Source organism: Nomascus leucogenys, chromosome 20, assembly GCF_006542625.1.
Source record: "Nomascus leucogenys isolate Asia chromosome 20, Asia_NLE_v1, whole genome shotgun sequence".
In the NCBI taxonomy this organism is placed as follows: domain Eukaryota; kingdom Metazoa; phylum Chordata; class Mammalia; order Primates; family Hylobatidae; genus Nomascus; species Nomascus leucogenys.
Window position 1 is genome coordinate 47386658 of NC_044400.1, and position 19773 is coordinate 47406430.

The 19773-nt window shown below is 40.3% G+C and overlaps 1 protein-coding gene across 1 annotated transcript in view; it reads right to left on the bottom strand.

Annotated features, from left to right (window-relative positions):
• The window catches only part of FAM114A1 (family with sequence similarity 114 member A1), a 74509-nt gene that overhangs the window by 42853 nt on the left and 11883 nt on the right, over positions 1-19773 (bottom strand). Inside the window, exon 3 of the mRNA XM_030801222.1 lies at positions 11274-11361. Coding sequence (XP_030657082.1) covers positions 11274-11361 — 88 coding nt within the window. The remainder of the gene's footprint in view (positions 1-11273; positions 11362-19773) is intronic.

Consider the following 19773-nt stretch of genomic DNA (forward strand, 5'->3'; position numbering starts at 1 on the left):
CTCGCCATCTCAGAACATAAACGATCACAGATATGTAAACATGAGCTGCCTCTAGAAAAATCACTTTGTTTCTAGAAGGAAATATGATTTTATGTGCATATAAATGGGATATGTCTGTTTAACAGACATCAAAATAGGCTGCTATTCCAACTACATTTTCTTATTAACAATTCTTTTTCTGAATTTTTTGTTAGGGAAAGTACCCTTTTACTGCATTCTACTAGAAATATAAAGTTCAGCTTTACAGAAAAAGAAACAAAACATAAATATAAAGTTCACCTTTATATTTATGTATGAGCTATAATTTTTCATAGCTAAGGTTTAGACACTGTGCCACACCTTACTCTAAAGAGTAACCTCTAAAACTTTACTTAGTGTGACATCTAGTGTCCAGAACAAGAAAACAATAATATGAAGTCACTGTTGCCTTTTGACTGGGAGTGATTCATCTCCAGAGGTACTGACTGGGACGTACCAATAAGAGAAAAACAACAAATATGAATAATACTATAGGGTACGGTTCATGGATTAATTTCTTCACGTGTCATCCCGAACTCCAAGTATCCTCAAAATCTGAAACCCCTCTAAATTCCATGGTTCTAAAGATGGAATATCCTCTACTCTTTGGCTCACTGCAATGGAAGGTGAGTGCTGCAAAGAAGATGAGAATGTCATACAAATGCTGTGATAATGTATCATTTAAAATAAACGCTGAACGATTGGCTGGTATTTAATTTACCACCTATACTCGAATGGAAAATACCTTAAACTCAGGAGTCAGGAGTCTTATGGAGGATTTCTGCTCCCATCATTTATTAGCTGTGTAATGCTGGTGAGCTACTTAACCTCTCTGAGTCTCTGCTGCTGTGCATTCTCTGAAAGGAGGATTACCTGTCAGAGTTTTGCGAGGTTATTGAGAAGAAACATGTGAAATCTCTGCTAAGGTCAACATTTATTGAGCACTTACTATGTCCTAACACTGTACTAAATACTTTTACTGCAGTACATTATCTCATTTAATCTTCTCAGCGACCTCATTAGGCAAGGGATATTAGTATACTCATTTCACAACTGAGAAAACTGAGACCTGGTGAGGAGAAATCACTTTCTCAAGGTCCTAAAGCCAATCAGTGACAAAGGCGGGATTCCAACTCAGTCCTTCTGACCCTAGAACCCACATGTGTAGTCACTATGTTATGTTAAGAAAGTTTTACATGTTATTTATAGTTGAATAAATGTCATTTTAATCCCATTTCTATAACTCTTTGGAAATCAGATCCTTGGTTTGGAGCTTCCTACTTTTTAAAACTTTTTATTCTGAAATGCACTTGACTTACCTTACCTTACCTTGACCAAAGAACAAGGTGAAGGTCACCTCCACGGTGAAACCTGACTCTAACCCTCTCCCTGTCAACTGTGTCTAGTGATGGCATAGCTTAGTGTTTTTAGCATTATCCCTGTGCTGCGCAGGCTGCATTCTCAAGACACTGTGTAGGGCTATCTTACACATCCACTTTGATTTTTTTTTTCCCGCAAATCACTGTGATCTTATGAAGCCCTCTTCTTGTGAATTCCACCAAGATCAAAAAGCCATTGAAGGGAAGTCTCTCCTCTTTCTGGAAAGATGAAATAATTGCTGGCTATTTGAAATAATCAAGATGAAACAATTTACAAAAAGAATATGCTGGGCCGGGTGCGGTGGCTCACGCCTGTGATCCCAGCACTTTGGGAGGCTGAGGTAGGCGGATCACCTAAGATCAGGAGTTTGAGACCATCCTGGCCAACATGGTGAAACCCCATCTCTACCAAAAATACGAAAATTAGCTGGGTGTGATGGCAGGCGCCTGTAATCCCAGCTACTTGGGAGGCTGAGGCAGGAGAATCGCTTGAACCCAGGAGGCAGAGGTGCAGTGAGCTGAGTTCGCGCCATTGCACTCCAGCCTGGGTGACAGAGCCAGACTCAGACTCCAGCTCAAAAAAAAAAAAAAAAAAAAAAAAGAGAATATGCTGGGAAGTTCTCTCTGACCGAGTGGTAACTCAGGGAAGCAACAGCAGTTCTCTGCACCTCCCTGGATGACTGGGTAGCTCAACGGGTACTTCCTATTGGTCTCATATACTAAAGGATTGCGAGAAGGGCACACGCTAACTCATTAGGAAGGCTTCTCCCTTTTAGTTTGTTTTATTTTTTAAGACTATATTTCCTTCTTTTTCTTTTTTTAACTTTCTCTTTTTTCTTCTTTTTCAAAAAATGAATATATTAAAAAGAAACTTTTAAAAATCCCATAATATCACGTCTCTGATATATCTGGTTGAATTTTTACTCCAATTTTTTTTTGTGGTAAAATGCACATGACATACATTTTACCATCTTAACTTTTCCTACCTGAATAGTTCAGAGGTACCAAATACATTCACAATATTATGCAACCATCACCACCATCCATCTCCAGAACTCTTTCCCTTGTGTAAAACTGAAACTCTGTACCCCTTGAACAATAACTCCCACTCCCCTCTTTTACCAGCCCCTGGAAACCATCATTCTACATTCCAGTAGCCAGAACATTCTCAAATCTCTATGATTTTGACTATTTCTAAGTGCCTCACAGAAGTGGAATCACACAGTATTTGTCTTTTTGTGACTGGCTCTTTTCACTTAGCATAATGTCCTCAAGGGTCACCCACGTTGTAACATATGTCAGAATTTCCTTCTTTTTAAAATCTGAATAATATTCCCTTGTATGTAGAGACCACATTTTGCTTTTCCATTCATCTGTCGACAGACACTTGGGTTGCTTCTGTGTTTTAGCTATTGTGAATAATGCTGCTATGATCATGGGTGTACAAATATCTCCTTGGGACCCTGCCTTTAATTCTTTTGGAAATATAATCAGAAGTGGAATTGGTGGATTATATGGTAATTCTGTTTTTAGTTTTTTGAGGAACTGTCATACTGTCTTCCACAGCAGCTGTACCATTTTATAACCCCACCAAGAGCACACAAGGGTTCCAATTTCTCCACATCCTCACCAACACTTATTTTCTGTTTTTTCTTTTTTAATAATAGTCATTCTTATACTGAAATATTAGTGGTAAAAAAATTTTCAAAAAGTCATTCTAATGGGTGTGAGGTAGTATCTCATCATAGTTTTGATTAGCATTTCCCTAATGATTAGTGGTGTTGAGCATGTTTTCATGTGCAGATTTAAAAAATAAAAATGTTCGTAATTTTAGCAAGTCCAAATAGTATAGAAACACAGATAACAAAAGTGGGCCAGCCTCTTTCTGCTTAGATAGATTCCAGTAACGTAATAAGCAATAGAGTGTATGAGCTTATAAGGGCCTGTGGAAATAATTAACGCCTGCAAAAACTGTTGGCTTTAAAAGAAAAAAATAAAATTCCAAATTAGATAGTAATTAATGTTTACTTAAATGTATTCAAAATGTAATATTGGATCAGCTGGTCAATTATCATTCAAATAAATTCAACTCCTACATAGTTATGTGTGTGTGTGTGTGTGTGTGTAGTAAGTTTAATGAAAAATGTGAGTACATTCTAATGCATTTGCTCTGATATAGGAGTGACTTCTAATAAAAGCAATGCTTGGAGCTTTCGAAAGACTTAAGGTAGCCCTGTCTCTCCCCTCAACCCCTTCCTTCTAAAGATAACAATTCTAATTATTTCTTGTGATTCCTTTCAAGAATATAAAAGCATATTTACCTACATATAAATCTTCTGGACCTGGCTTTTCCCATTTGGCAGTTCACAGTTGAAGTCTCAGCACACAGAGATAGTGCTGTGTGCTGTGTGCTACCTGGAATCACAGTGCTCATTCTCCTTGATTCTGGGAGTGTTGTCTATTGACAGTGCTCAACTAAATAAATGCCTCCCTTTGAACTGCCCTTGACCAAAGGGAGTTGGTTCCACCAAGACTATACTATGGTGACTGGTCAATGAGGGAGCTGTTGATATAAAGGCCTGGTGCTGTGGATTAATGGAAGACAACTCCTAAGAGTCATCCCAAACCCCAAGATCCCAATGGGATAGGCTAAGACCCCTGCCGTAACGACACTGCAGTTCAGCTTCTCCTTTGGCTCAGTTTTGCTTCCCAATCCTTTGCTCTCTTGCAAAGCTTGTTCCAGAAAGCACTTCACAGTAAAACTCCAGCACACAATTTCTGCCTCATCCCTCTGCTGGGCATCCAACCTAGAACACTGATCGACCTTGGTCTTTTTAATGGCTGCATAGTATTCCACTGAATGGAGATAGATATATCTATATCTGTGTTTCAGACTCTTCTATCGATGAGTTCAAGATATTGTAAAAAGTTTTGAAGAGCAATTGTTCAGAAAAGCACAAGTTGATACTGCTATGCTCAACCAAAACGAACTGTAGCGCAGCAAAAAGGGAGCCAATCAACCTTCCTTTGGAATAGTCTTTCCTCTCCACATGATGGTTGATGTCCACTCTGTAATCAGATGCTTACTTCCCTTTAGGCTCAAAATAGACAAAAAGTGTTACTGAACTGATGATATTTGCCCAGAAGTCCAACAGAAACTCATTAACCCCTGTGTTTTATTCATAGAATCTAAAGGATGGTGGACAAACTCTAAGCATTAATCCTATTCTCTTTGTCTCAATGATCCTTGAGAAATTTCATATCATCAGCAATGTCACCTTCAAAAATGAATCCATGCACTATCGACAGTGATTTATACAGTGACGATTTCTCATTGTAGTATCATTTTGACAAGTTTGCCATTCTCTGTAATAAACACTGTCATTTCTTACAGGGCTGCTGGAAGAGTTTCATTAAAATGTGCAGAAGGAAAAAACTATGTACCTTGGGAGAGGATGAGGAAGGGGAACAATGATAATTTTGGAAAAAGTAAATATACAGATCAGGTACATTCTGCACACACCAACTCCCAACCTCAGGTACTCTTGCATAAGATGTTTAAACTCATAAAACTGTCAAAACTAGAATTTCAAATAAACATTTAAGCCTTTGGTGGTATCTAGAAATAAATTATTCTACTATAGAGCTCTTCCTTTTGTATACTTATATATGTTTTAGCATTGTTGACTTTCATTTTGACTACTGGTCTATCACGCTTAGCCTAGTAATACATTTTAGGAACAAGTCAGGTCTATAAGATGCTGTGGGATTTGGAACTACTATCAAAACCCTCTTTTCTTTTTTCTTTCTTTTTTTTTTTTTGAGACAAAGTCTTGCTCTGTTGCCCAGGCTGGAGCACAGTGGTGCAATCTTGGCTCACTGCAACCTCCATCTCCCAGGCTCAAGCGATTCTCCTGTCGCAGCCTCTAAGTAACTGGTGGAGGGGCATGTCACCACACCCAGCTAATTTTTGTATTTTTTTAGTAGAGATGGCATTTTGCCATGTTGGCCAGGCTGGTCTCGAACTCCTGATCTCAAGCGATTTACCTGTCTCAGCCTCCCAAAAAATCCTTTTCTAAAATGTTTTCTACTCTTGTTTCTGCCTGGAAATAATAACCATGCTTACCTCATTTCACAAACTTGTCCAAAGGCATGGGTGACAGGTGGCCAAATCTAAGAATGTGATGACAGTGTAGCTGTAGTTGAGCCTAATGCAAGAGTTAAGGCCTCTCCAAAAATAATTGTTGGCTGAAAAATGTTTGATTTTGTATAAGCATTAGGAAGGTCACTTTTTCTCATTTTCCCTTAACCTCAGAGTCAAAAAGTATTGAGACAAAAGATAAAATATAAAAATAAAGAGTAGACATAATTTCAACTAATTTTCTGTATTTTCCCGCTTAGCACAGTGGGCACAAATATCTTTCTCCTTCTGTGCATAGACACAGAATATGGTATCATCTTATTCTGGAAGTTGGAAGAGACCTTAGAATTTCTCCAGTTTTTTCACCCATGCTTTTCCATACAAAGAACCTGAGTCTTAGGTTAAGGACATGGTGTAGCTAGTTAGTAACAGTGCCTTGTGATCACAAGTTAGTAGCATTCAGAACCGGGTCTCATCTTATGACTCATGGTACAGTGCTTATTCCAAGAGATTACCATTTTTCAATTGTTTCTATTCTCCTATTACTCTCCTGCCAACTCTCAATAGTTCTAACTATTCTAACTGCAGTTTTTCAACAACTGTAAGAGGTAATGGTTTCCATTTCTAGTGCTCAATTGACAGCTCTGTGTTTTGTTAATGTCTATATGTTTTGCACCCCTGTCTGCAACTGGAATTACCCTGAGGGTATACATGAGGTTTCTGAGTGGAAATCACTTGCAATTGAATATGTCGTTATTTTCTTTCTTTACTTTCCACAGGCAATTCATAAATCTTCAAAGCTTGTCTACTACTATGACTGATCTGTTTTCCAATAAGTTTCTTTGCCTGATGATAATAAACTGCTAATGCTGTAAAGCCCTGGGGTTGACACTATGCCTGTACATAGCAGAAGTTGTGCCTCGCTTGCCTCTCTCAATCCCAAGATAGTGGCTCAACATAGACCACAGATCAGGAAGGCACCCATAACTTTAAAGTCTCTGTTCAAAGATCTTTGAGCCCCATTCCAACCTGTTTCAGGCTGTGAGCCTGGCTCCATGTGTGGACTACTTATGATCCCTCTTACCTTTCAGGAGTCAAACTCCCAACCACCAGTGCTTGTTTCTAGCCTGGGAACCCATGACTTCAGCCTCCTATTAGGCTACATGCTTTAGTTCTCTACAGGTCTACAAAGACGCTTGTCCAGTTTTGAAATATATATTGCTCTTGTTTTAGCTACTAATGACTACATAAAGTCACAGCGTGTCCTGATCAGAAATCTCCAAAACATACAGTAAGAGCAATTTAGGCAGGGTTTTCAGTTATACTTCTATTGCATTCATTTTGGGGGGAGGGGGTGGGTAGTGATGATCAGTGGTGATGAACAATTTTAGTACCTGCTTTTCTAAAGACAGCTCTAAAATTTCTCCAAAGGGACTTTTAGAATGAGCATCAATATTTCAAAATTTTAATGACCTTCCTCATGTACCCTTTGCCATTTTGTGTGCAAACAAGAGAAAAATGCCAAGATTTGCTTGCTTTTCAAAATTCCAACATGTAGCCAGAGCCATAAAAAATACTAAGGTTCTGTAATTGGTGGTGTAACTGACAAAGATCTCAAACAGAGATGAGAAGAGAATTAAGGTAGGCGGGATGCACCACATGACAAACTTTTGGTCAACGATGGGCCACATCTATGACAGTGGTCCCATAAGATTATAATACTGTATTTTCCTATGCCTTTTCTGTGTTTAGATGTGTGAAATACACACATACTTATTATTGTGTTACAACTGCCTACAGTATTCAGTACAGTAATAAGCTGTCCTATGTTTGCAGCCTCGGAGCAATAGGCTCTACCACATAGCCTAGCTGTGTAGGTTTGTGTATACTCTGTGAGGTTTGCACAATGATTAAATCACCCAACGACCCATTTCTCAGAAGGTATTCCCATTGTTAAGTGAAGCATGACCGTATTGAGAGATGGCCCCAAGATTCTTGTCCCCAGATGTATACACCCTATGTGATCCCTTCCCTTTGGAGTGTGAGCCGGAGTGTAAACAAGATGGGATTTCACTCCTGTGATTAGGTTACTCTATCCAGCAAAGATGAGGAGAATTTTTCAGACATAATTAAGGTCCTTGATCAGTCAAATTTCAGTGACTCAAAAGAGAGATCATCCTTAGTGCGCCTGAACTAATCAGGAGCGTCTTTAAAACAAAGGGGCCCTTCCTGAAGGTAGCGATTTGAAGCGTGAGAGAGATTTTCCTGCTGGCTTTGAAGGGGGACCTGAGGGCAGCCTCTAAGAGCTGAAAGTGACCCCTGGTCAATAATCAGCAGGAAAACAGGGACCTCAGTCCTACAACTTCAAAAACTGAATTCTGCCAACAACGTGAATGACCCTGAAAGGTGACGTCTTCAAAGCAGAGGTGCCAGCTGAGCAGCTGGCAGAACCACTGGCCTCATCCTCGACTCTGGGCCTCCTTCTAGCTGCACCACCCTATCCTCCAGAGACTTTAAAGTTATGGGTGCCTTCCTCATCTGTGGTCTACGTTGAGCCATTATCTTGGGATTGAGAGAGACAAGCGAAGAACAACTTCCATTATCTACAAGCATAGTGTCAACCCCAGGGCCATGCTGCCTCAGGCAAACGTGAGCCTCAGATGAGAATACAGCTGGCTGCCACCCTGATTTCAGCCTGTTAAGACACCGAGCAGCTGTCCCATACCTGAACTCTTGACCCATGGAAACTGTAAAATAACGATTGCATGTTGTTTTCAGCCTCTTCAACTTTGTGGTAATTCCTTACACAGCAACAGAAACTAATACAAGAGGGTATATACTGAACTTCACTCTGATATTGCATGAGGAATGTGCAAATGTCATACACTCTCAGAGAAACCACGTGTTTACTCACCCTAGAAGAAAAGTGGCAAGTTTTTCCATGCACGGACTGACAGCTCGCCCATTGAATTTACTATCCAGCATCTTCTTAGGTGTCCTGTTGTAATCTGATCTTTGCACACGTGCAGCTTTGGTTCCAGTGGACTGTGCTCCAAGACCTCTAGGTTTTGTTACTTGGTTCAAATATAACCAGTAGATAGTGCTGACATTACTACATAAAAAGCAGGATATTAATATGACTGGCACAATGATCATGATGGCCTACAAGAATTTACCTCTCTAGGCTCTTCTGGATCAATTACTACTCAAAGCCAGATGAGAACCATCAGAATTTATAAATTGTTGTGAGGGTAACAAGATGCACTATTTATTATCTGCTTGGTGGCTCACACACAGAGAAACTTTAAGAGCACCCCCAAACACAAGCACAGGCCGCAGATGAAGACAATGACGTTGGATCAAATCACACCCTGCTTTTTTTTTTTTTTTTTTTTGAGACACACTCTCGTTCTGTTGCCCAGGCTGGAGTGCAGGGGTGCAATCATTGCTCACTGCAACATCCGCCTCCTGGGTTCAAGCAATTCTCCTGCCTCAGCCTCCCGTGTAGCTGGGACTACAGGCACCCACCACCACGTCCAGCTAATTTTTGTATTTTTAGTAGAGATGGGTTTTCACAATGTTGGCCAGGCTGGTCTCAAACTCCTGACCTCAAATGATCCATCCACCTTGGCCTCCCAAAGTGCCGGGATTGCCGGCTTGAGCCACCACACCTGGCCACATCCCACTTTTTAAGCAGTAAAGTCAACACCATCTACTGGTTACATGTGAACCAGGTAACAAAACCCAGAGGCCTTGGAGCATCATCCACTGGAACCAAAGCTGCATGTATACAAAGGTCAGATAACAGCAAGACACCGAAGAAGGTGCTGGATAGTAAATTCAATGGGAGAGCTGTCAGTCCACGGACAGAAAACCTTGGAAGGGTCCAACAGAGCCCAAAGTCAAATGAGGTACAGACACTGAATGAGGAACAACAGCAAATGGTCTGACCAACCGGGGCTAGAGCAGTTACAGGGAGATGCACCTTTAAGTGTGCACAGAGAGCACCTATAGCTGCTACCACAGGGCAGATGATTTCTGTATTTACTGTGGCAGGAACTTATATTTAAAAGTTTAATGAAAGAGTAAGTCCTCCATCTATAATAGAACCCTCAAAGCACCAAATTCATTATAAACCAGAGTGGTTTTGGATGCCGTTAAAACTGGAAACATCCAGGACACATGACTGTTTTATGATATAAACCATGAGAAGAGCTGTATAATTTTAGTGACCATATTATTTACTTTTTCATGACTTATTCTAATTAAAACAATCTTTTAGAACCTCCTTTTTAGTTTTTGGCTTAGAAAGCATGTCACTTCTAAGTGCCACCAGTGGCAAAATCCTCTTGATAGCCACTAAAAGTTCAAACATTTTTCCAAGGACAGAGGATGCCTGCAGGTGCTTGTCCTCACCCGTGTGAGGAGATACCATCCTGTTCAGAAAACAAAACAGGCGCCTCTACTTGAATTTAGTTAATTTCGTCATCTGCATACATGGTACTCAAGGCATACCCGTCCCCTTAATAAGCAATAGAGAAAATCTGCCCTCTAGGCTCTTACCAGAGAGGTCAACATTTATTTGGCCACTGCTACTTCTTCCCAGAGCCTTCCTGAGCAAACTGATATTTGACAGAGATGGAATTAGAGGAATGCAATCTATCCATTCTTCCAGGCAGCCTAAGCTCTACCAAGTTAGATATCTGGCCCTTAACACTGTGGTCATGGTCCACTGGGGTGGGGCAAAAGGCCTGAAGACCTTCCTGGTTTTAGGAGTAACAGCGAAGTGGACCAATTCATGGCCCATCGAAGGTCCTCATGGCCATGGACTGCACCTTAGAATACCTGAAGTGGATGATGTGAAAACTCTGTTACCTGTGGCTTCCCCTGTCTTCTCCTTGCCTTCCACCTTCAAGATGAAATGCCTTTGCTAAATTATCTTAGACATATTGATGTTATACCTTCAGTTCTCATGAAGAGAGAATATAAGAAATGGTAACATGAAGAATATCCTGACAAATTTGCACTCAGGAAGACACTACACTGTCCATCATATTTTCTCTTTGTATAAGAACAAATACAGGAAATTTCTTTAAAAATTTAAAACCAGAAAGATATATTTATTTAAATTAAAATTTTGTTTTCAAAGAGAAATAAATAGTGTACTGGCAGACAAGAAGCTCAGAGTTGAGGTCAATACTCAATTACAAAAACTCTATTAGCCATGGGATGTATAAAATATATATCCTCCCTTCCAGCACGTTGTTTTCTACTTATATTTTAATATCCTGCTAATGAAATGCCTTTTATCAAGATATCTCAAATCCTTTTTGGGAGTAGATGAGTTGTGCATTAAAAAAATTCAAGTGGGATGATAAACACGAAGCTTTAAGAATATATTATACTTTAAAAAACCGTATAACATAGTGGCTAAAAGCCATACTACTTGGTTTTTAAATTGCAACCCAGACATTTCTGACTTTGGTCAAGGTCTTAGTCTCTCTCTGATTAACTTCCTTATCTGTAAAGTGCAGCAAACAACAGTTCCTCCATATAGGGTTATTTTGAGGAACAAATGTACTGGAGGAATAAATGAAGCACTTAGAATAGTAAGTGCCAAACATGGTTTGCTCACGGGCTAATGTTAAACTCTATTAGTATATGGTACAATCAAAACGTCCTATCCTATTAGCCTGTGGGACTTTGTCTATTCCAGTGCAACATACAATGCTTACCTACTGTGGCAGATGCTGATGACAGCAGAGATTTGCCCCAGGATCCCCAGCCTGCCCATCCTCCTCCACTTGGAGGGGAATCCACAGCCTGGAGAAAAACAGATTAGCCACAGGTCAGAAATTCAGTATATCTCTGAATGAAAAAACACCTATTGGTTTGAAACAAAGAGGAGGTTTGGAAAAGAATCACCAACAACCGTATCTAATTGGCTTATAGTTTATAAAGGTCATAAAAGAATATCCCGACCCACACTGCAATGTGTACTTTGGAACCAAATTGATTAGTGCTCATGTTGGCTTCTGAAGGCTTGGTTTGAAGTGAGAAGGGAGTTTGATATTAACTGAGCCTCGATTCTCTCTTATTATTTAGAAGACAGGGAAAAGGCTGCATGGGAAAAAGATATGCATGAGGGCACAAGAGTGATTTGAAAAAGTTCAAAATGACCTGGACCCAGGCAATTCTTACAGGGCTTAAAAAAATGTGCTCTTCAAGGTAGAGTTAACTTTTAAACTCTGGGGCAGTAGGCAGGTGCTTTGGCATGGATGATGAGCAAAGTGTCTAAAAAGCATCAATACACCTGGAGATGGATGGGCAGCAGTGACAGGAAGGCTTGCAAAGTAGAAACTTTTGATTCAAGGTGCCCTGCTTCACTCATGGTGACTCCTATAACACAGGGATAAGACTGTCCCGGACCTCAGTGGATTCCAATTCGTTGGCCTAGGTTTTTGGAATTGGAACTGAGAGATTGTGGTTCAGCATGAACTGTGCGCATGAACAGAAGTTGAAAACTCAGGCTATGTGGCTGACCATGTTATACCCACCACGCAGACTAAGAATTAACAGAAGGCAGAGTGAGCAGAATGGAGATTGGCTTAGAAATGCTGTTTGGATTCCTGACAGCTTCTCAGTCCCTGGTTTCTGTCCCACCGAAGGCCCTGCTGCTTTCTGATCTTTAGGTTCTATGGGATTCTCTCATATTCTTGTTCATTTTTTAAAATGTTTTGTTCACTGATATACTCCCAGAGCTCAGAAGAGTGCTTGGAATATAATGAGGGCTTAATAAATATTTATTGAATAAATGGCTGAAATGCATCCATTTTCTCAGGTATGCATGTTTCTGTTACTTGCAACCAATGAGTCCTGACTCAAGTAGGGAACCACAGCTTTCTCTTTCTATCTGGGAACACATTCTAGAAAACAAGGCAAGAATAAATATTCTATGAGTTACCTATATGGAGAATCATAGCTCTCTTTTACTCAAGAGAGAAGAAGGAAGGAAGGAAGGAAGGAGGAGGAAGAAGGAAGGAAAGGCAGAAAGAAAGTAAGGAGGCAGTGGAAAATTCAAACAGCGTTTGTAGATTCCATAACTTTTGAGTCACAGCTGGTCCATTAGTCATCCCCAACTCCCTACTCCCTTGCTGTTTTCTTTTTTCTTTTCCTTTTTTTTTTTTTTTTTTTGAGATGGAGTCTTGCTCTGTCGCCAGGCTGGAGTGCAGTGGTGCGATCTCAGCTCACTGCAAACTCCACCTCCTGGGTTCACGCCATTCTCCTGCCTCAGCCTCCCGAGCAGCTGAGACTACAGTCGCGCAACACCATGCCTGGCTGATTTTTTCTATTTTAGTAGAGACGAAGTTTCACCATGTTGGCCAGGATGGTCTCAATCTCTTGACTTCATGATCTGCCCGCCTCAGCCTCCCAAAGTGCTGGGAATACAGCCATGAGCCACCATGCCCGGCCTCCCTTGCTGTTTTCTACCCTTGCAGATAAGGATGGCCATATGAAACAGTTTTCAACCAATGAGATATAGAAATGGAAAAGTTTCTGCTTTCATGATACATGATAGTTACAGCGAGTGCCCACTCTTTCCCCTTCTCTTTTTCCTGCCCTGAATGTGGACATGAAGCTTCAAATTGAAGCAGTCATTTTTGCTGCCACAAGGGAAAGGCCAAGGAGTCACAGTCACTGGTCCTGGCTCTGCTGAGCTACTAAACTAACATAAGTAGCTGCCTATCTCCATTCTTTCTATCAAGTGAGAGAAAAAAATATCACTATTTTGTGAACTACTATATATTGGATTTTAGTTACTTCGACTCAAAAGCATTCCTAACTGATTCAAATGCCATCCATCAGTGTAGAGTACTGGTTAAGACTAAGCTATGGAAGTTAAATTGCTTGGGTTTGACTCCAGGCTCTACTGTTTTGGACAACAAGTCACTCAAGTTGTTTTAAGCCTTCATTTCCTCATTATAAAATGCAAAGAATAGTAGCATAAGTGCCATAAGTATAAGTACCAATAACCTCACCAGTTTGTGAAGATTAAAAGAAATAATTCATATAATGCTGCGAGCATAATGCCTGGCATATAAGAAGTACTCCATAAGTGTGAGCTAGAAATAATGATATGAAGAAACTATACTTTTAAGACTAAGAAGCAAAAAGCTTTGAAAGTTAGCTGTCATTTTTTTTTTCTTTCTGTCTGGAAACAATGAGAAGCTTGTTAACATGAATGGAAATATTCATGACTCATCACTGCCTGCTTTCATTTTTGGTGTCTACATTGATTTACTTCACTTCAGCAATGGAATCCAGTGGCAATTTTACACCATTATGAAGACAGATGGAAGTCAGTGATTAATATCATTCTTTCACAGGACAAATCACTACCTATGATTAGGAAGTGTTAATACAATTAGAAGTGACAGCTTCTGACTCAAATTTATAATATTTATTATGTTCTGACAGTCGGTAATTGACTAGCAAATGGAAATAAATGTTAAATGAGTCTAGAACTTTTTGCTGTATAATAAGTGACTACTTCAATTGCTTTATTAATAAAGTCCTTTGACATTGAGCTGTGACTTCTTGATCAGCTATAAATATTTGTTATCAAATGGCAAATACTCGAATGACTAAAGACACATATTTAATATAAAAAAGTTAAGCATGAATTATAAATATATCTCATCACGAATATGGTCTCCACTTTAAATGGACTTAATGTCACACAATTAGGAGACGCTACAACAGGCAGCATGGAGCTGCTCAGATTGCCTATTACCAATAGAGGGATTTAAAAACTTTTTTCTCATCCTCCCTCCGTAACTCCCACCTCCTTCAGGTGGGACAACTTCACCTCCTAATACATAGAGAAAAAAAAGCCATCAGATGAGAACTCTCTCAACTTCCCGCCTGCTCCCCATAACTCTTATAACAGCAAATTAGATTTGGCTTAGTCAAGAGGGATATTCAAAACTCAACTGGAGATCATTTAAACATCTAAACCTTTGTGTGGTCCTAAGAAAGAATGCAGGATTCTATCAAGTTCACAGTTCTTTTTTCTTCTTAGGAGACAGAGTCTCAATTTGTTGCCCAAGCTGGAGTGTGTGGTATGATAATAGCTCACTGCATCCTCCAGCTCCTGGGCTCAAGTGATTTTCCTGCCTCAGCCTCCCAAGTAGCTGAGATTACAGGCATGCACCACCACACTTAGTAATTTTTAAAAATTATTTTTTGTAGAGACAGGATCTCACTATGTTGCCCAGGCTGGTCTTGAACTCATGGCCTCAAGTGATGCTTCTATCTTGGCCTCCCAAAGTGCTAGGATTACGGGTGACTGCACCTGGCCCAAGTTCAATGTTCTTTAAGTAGGAAAGACATTTTCACATCTGGTATCCCATTTAAAGGTCTTTATCATTAAATAGGAAATGCATTTATTTTAGGCTATCAAGTTTAAAGGTATTATTAGACAGAAAAAAACAAAATCCCAGAACTCCACCAAACTCAAAGGCCTTTATCATTTAGATGGAAAACATATGTACCTATCTTAAAGATGAAGGAGCAACTTGGTTGTTCTATTTCCTTGAGCAGATCAAGAATCAGGTGCTGTGTATAACTTGCATCCAGGGATGTGTGCAATGAAACCTATGAGTTTTGTAACTCATAGGGTGATCTATGCTTTTTAATTTTGGTAACTCATGACATAGCTACTCTAAAAAGAGGGTCAGTATGACAGCTGGGAGGATGAAAATTGCTCTGGAGTCTGAAACTCTTGTCAAAATATCTGATTGAAAATGGCCTCAGTTATTTCCAGCTAATTTTCTTTCTTGGTAAGTATGCATCATTCAACTTTGGGAAGATTAAAAATTAAATATAGAAAGGTTGAAAGCATCGAAGGTATGCTATTCATATTTTTGGGCATATTTGGTCTTTTCTGTACTACTAATATTGAAGGAATCTGACCTATCAGAGTGACAGTTTTCGAAAATCAATCAAAAATGAATAATTGAATTATTAGACTTCTGATTTTAAGCTGAAATCATCCCAAGTTTCTGCACATTATTAAGAGGTCTTTAAGTCAACTCTGTAAATTTATTTTAGTAGCTTTATAACAATTATTAAGTACTTAGCAAGGTTTTGTATAAGTAGGTAACTCAGGTACTTAAAAAGGAAGTAGAATATATTATAAATGCAGTTTAAAGTATTTAAACGTGTTTAAGTTGGTAAAAAGGACCAAACCAAACATTAACCACAAGTACCTTGAAAGTGACTGATTTTGCTAGACTTCTAAACAGTGAGATTTGTGAGATTCACGTGAGGCCTAAGGATTGGGTTTTTGAGTTTGTCATCTTCATAGATGGAACACGAATTGTTTAAACCCAATTAAACGTTTGAGTAGTTCTTTTTATGCACAAAATATACACAGGCCTACACCAAAAACCCATCTAAACACAAATCTAAGTACACTGCCCTGCGATTCACAATTACTTCCTCCCTTTCATTATTATGGAAATGCACCTTCCTCTTAGGTACCATAGCACCTCCACCTACACGTCTCCTGGCCTGGGTAGGTTGGTTTTACTCTCTCCTAGCTTTTCAGCCTTTTTCTATACAAGCTGCTTCCCTGTACGGGCTACATTCCTTTTTTTTTTTTTTTTTTTTTTTTTTTTTGAGACGGAGTCTCGCTCTGTCTCCCAGGCTGGAGTGCAGTGGTGTGATCTTGGTTCGCTGCAGCCAACAACTCCTGGGCTCAAGGAGTGAGCCACCAAAGCCAGCTCCTTGATACCTTTATTTTTACCACCTAGAACCCTTTCAGGTATTGAGAATGCTAGTAAATGTCCACCATGTTTACCAATTAAAACCCATTCTTGCAATTCACCCGGCTAATTTTTGTATTTTTAGTGGAGACAGGGTTTCACCTTGTTGGCCAGGCTGGTCTTGAACTCCTGACCTCAGGTGATCTGCCCGCCTTGGCCTCCCAAAGTGCCGGAATTACAGGGTGAGCTACTGTGCCTGGCCCAGGCTACATTTCTATACATGCTTTCTAGATAGGTTACATTTAATCATGCGCATGATTCCTCTATCTTAAAGCCAACAAATGAAAATCACAACATGAACAAAATGTTTCTTTCAAACTTATCTGGTGTCTGCTCCACATCTTTCTTCTTCGTCTCTTAAAAAAGGTGCTTATAGTGGCCGGGCACCATAGCTCACGCCTGTAATCCCAGCACTTTGGGAGGTCAAGGTGGGCAGATCACCTGAGGTCGGGAGTTCGAGACCAGCCTGCCAACAAGGTGAAACCCTGTCTCTACTAAAAATACAAAAATTAGCCAGGTGTGGTGGTGCATGCTGTAATCCCGGCTACTCGGGAGGCTGAGGCAGGAGAATCACTTGAACCCAGGAGGTGGAGGTTGCAGTGAGCTGAGATCACGCCACTGCACTCCAGCCTGGGAGGCAGAGTGAGACTCTGTCTCCAAAAAAATAAAAAATAAAAAAGTGCGTGTCTTCTGTATTCACCTCCCTTGTCCCTCCTCCCTCCACAGCAAGACTCCTGTGCCACTACTTCATGAAATCGTTTTCATCAAGGTCAAGTGGCTTCCTGTTGTCAAAGCCATGGACTAATTTTAGTCTTTTTATTACTTACTTGACCTCTCGGTAGCATCCAAAGCTCACCCACTTTTACATCTGCCTTAGTGTTCTATTCTGATGGCCTATCTTCTGACTCTCACTTTTTTTCTTTTTTACCATCTTTTAGTATTATGATTTCAGTAATTTACATTAGAATGCTTCTACATGCATATTGTGACATTATGAGTGCTTCTCAAATTAACCTACAATCCAAGTGCTGTCAGCATTCCAATAAAATATGCACAGTCCAGGGTGGTCAGCCAGCATTCTAATCAGGAAAGCCATACTCTGGAGGCAGCTATTTATAAAGATTCTATTATCTGTATCTAGTAACATCTTATGCTTTACCAATTACCACACTGAATTGCAAGAATGGGTTTTAATTGGTAAACATGGTGGACTATTTACTAGCATTCTCAATACCTGAAAGGGGTTCTAGGTGGTAAAAATAAAGGTATTCAAGGAGCTGGCTTTGGTGGCTCACTCCTATAATCCCAGTACTTTGGGAGACCGAGGCAGGAGGATCACTTGAGGCCAGGAGTTCAAGACCAGCCTGGGCAACATGGCAAGACCTGGTCTCTACAGAAAAATTAAAAAATTAGCCAGGCATGGTGGCATGCACATGTAGTCCTATCTACTTGGTAAGGTGAGGCAAGAGGATCACTTGAATGCAAGGCCAGTGTTTGCACTTCCATCCAGGTAATTCTGTGGTGCTCTGTTATTAGGAATTTCTCCCCTTTCCAAGGTCCTTGAAATGCTGTCAGTGTTGTGGCGGGTGGGGAAGGTGGAGTACCTGTTACCAACCAGCTCAATTTCTGTAGCATTCAGGAAGTATACAAGGTGTTTTCAAAGCAAGATCCATTCCATTTGACCAAAACATTTAAGGCAAATGTGGTAGACGCATACTGATTTTTTTTTTTTTTTTTGAGACGGAGTCTTGCTGTCACCCAGGCTGGAGTGCAGTGGCTCAATCTCAGCTCACTGCCTCAATCTCAGCTCACTGCAACCTTCGCCTTCCGGGTTCAAGAGATTCTCCTGCCTCAGCCTCCTAAGCAGCTGGGACTACAGGCATGCACCACCATGCCTGGCTAATTTTTGTGTTTTTCATAGAGACAGGGTTTCACCATGTTGGCCAGGCTGGTCTTGAACTCCTGACCTCAAGTGATCCACCTGCCTTATCCTCCCAAAGTGCTGGGATTACAGGCATGAGCCACCGCTCTCGGCCTTACTGTGCTATCTTCATGAACAATCCTGTTATAATTATTATGTCTGAAATTGGAATGTATAATCTATCAACAGCGTATGGATTTTGAATTAGTAGAGCTTGTATAATTTAAGTCATCTTAGGTGAGAATGGTGTGGCTAAGTTATATTTTTATTACTGTACCAAGATATTTGTTAACAGTAGCACTTAGGATGAAAATTGGGAACCATAGCTCCCTACATGAGAAAGACAGTGTGGAGGCAAAGCAGGCTCTGGAGTCAGGAAGACTCTGCTCAAATCCTCACTCTGCCATTTCCTATTTGGGCTGATTCTTGACATAATCTGGTGGTCCATCTCTTCACCAATACCATGCAAACTGCCAAACCTGCAGCTTATTAATGTCCCACTTTTACTTCCTATGTGTTTTGTGGCTGTTGTTGCTATTGTTGTTGTTCTAAGATTAATGAATGAAAAAGTGTCCTAGTAGCCAAAAGAATGAAAGGGCTTGTCTCCAAATACTTTTGAAGTGTTATTGTAGCACAAGCATTTTAGAGCTGGAATGATACTGAAGATCACCTACTCAAAGAATCACAAAAAGGACCCTGAAAATTCTTTAGACTAAAGTAATTATTCTAATCCTGGCCAAACATTAGAACCACCTGGGGTACTTTTAAAAATTGCTGATGTCCAAGCCCCATTCCGGAATCAGAATCCTTGGGGTTGGGACCCTAGCATCAATATTTTCTATTCTATTCTATTCCATTCTACTCTATTTTATTTTATTTATTTTTTGAGACACAGTTTCACTGTCATTGCCCAGGCTGGAGTGCAACGGTGCAATCTCGGCTCACTGCAGCCTTGACCACCTGGGTTCAGGTGATCCTCCTGCCTCTTCCTGAGTAGCAGGGATTATAGGTGCATGCCACCATGCCTGGCTGATTTTTTGTATTTTTCGTAGAGACAGGGTTCGCCACGTTGCCCGGGCTTCAATATATTTTAAATCTCCTCCAGTGGTTGGTAACATTCAGCTAAAGTTGAGAACTTCCGGTCTAGGGGCTCTTAATTATTTAGGGCATCTATGGATGGCTTCAAAGGGTCAGCGACCTCTTGAAACTCATAAACAAAATTTTGTGTATGTTCACTCTATCTGATCCAAACTCCCAGCTGGTCCTCAAATCGCTTCCATAACATCCCTACAAAATGACTGTTCAGCTTTTGTTTAAACACTTGCAGTGAAGGGAAACACCTTGCCCCTGAGGAAGCCCATCGCAGACAGTTCTGAGGGTCAAACCCCTTGAGAAAAGTGGGTGGGAGGGAAGCCCAATCTTGAATACAAGAGTCATAAAACATTAGTCAGAAGGATGCATCAAGGTCTTCATGTGAGAATTCTT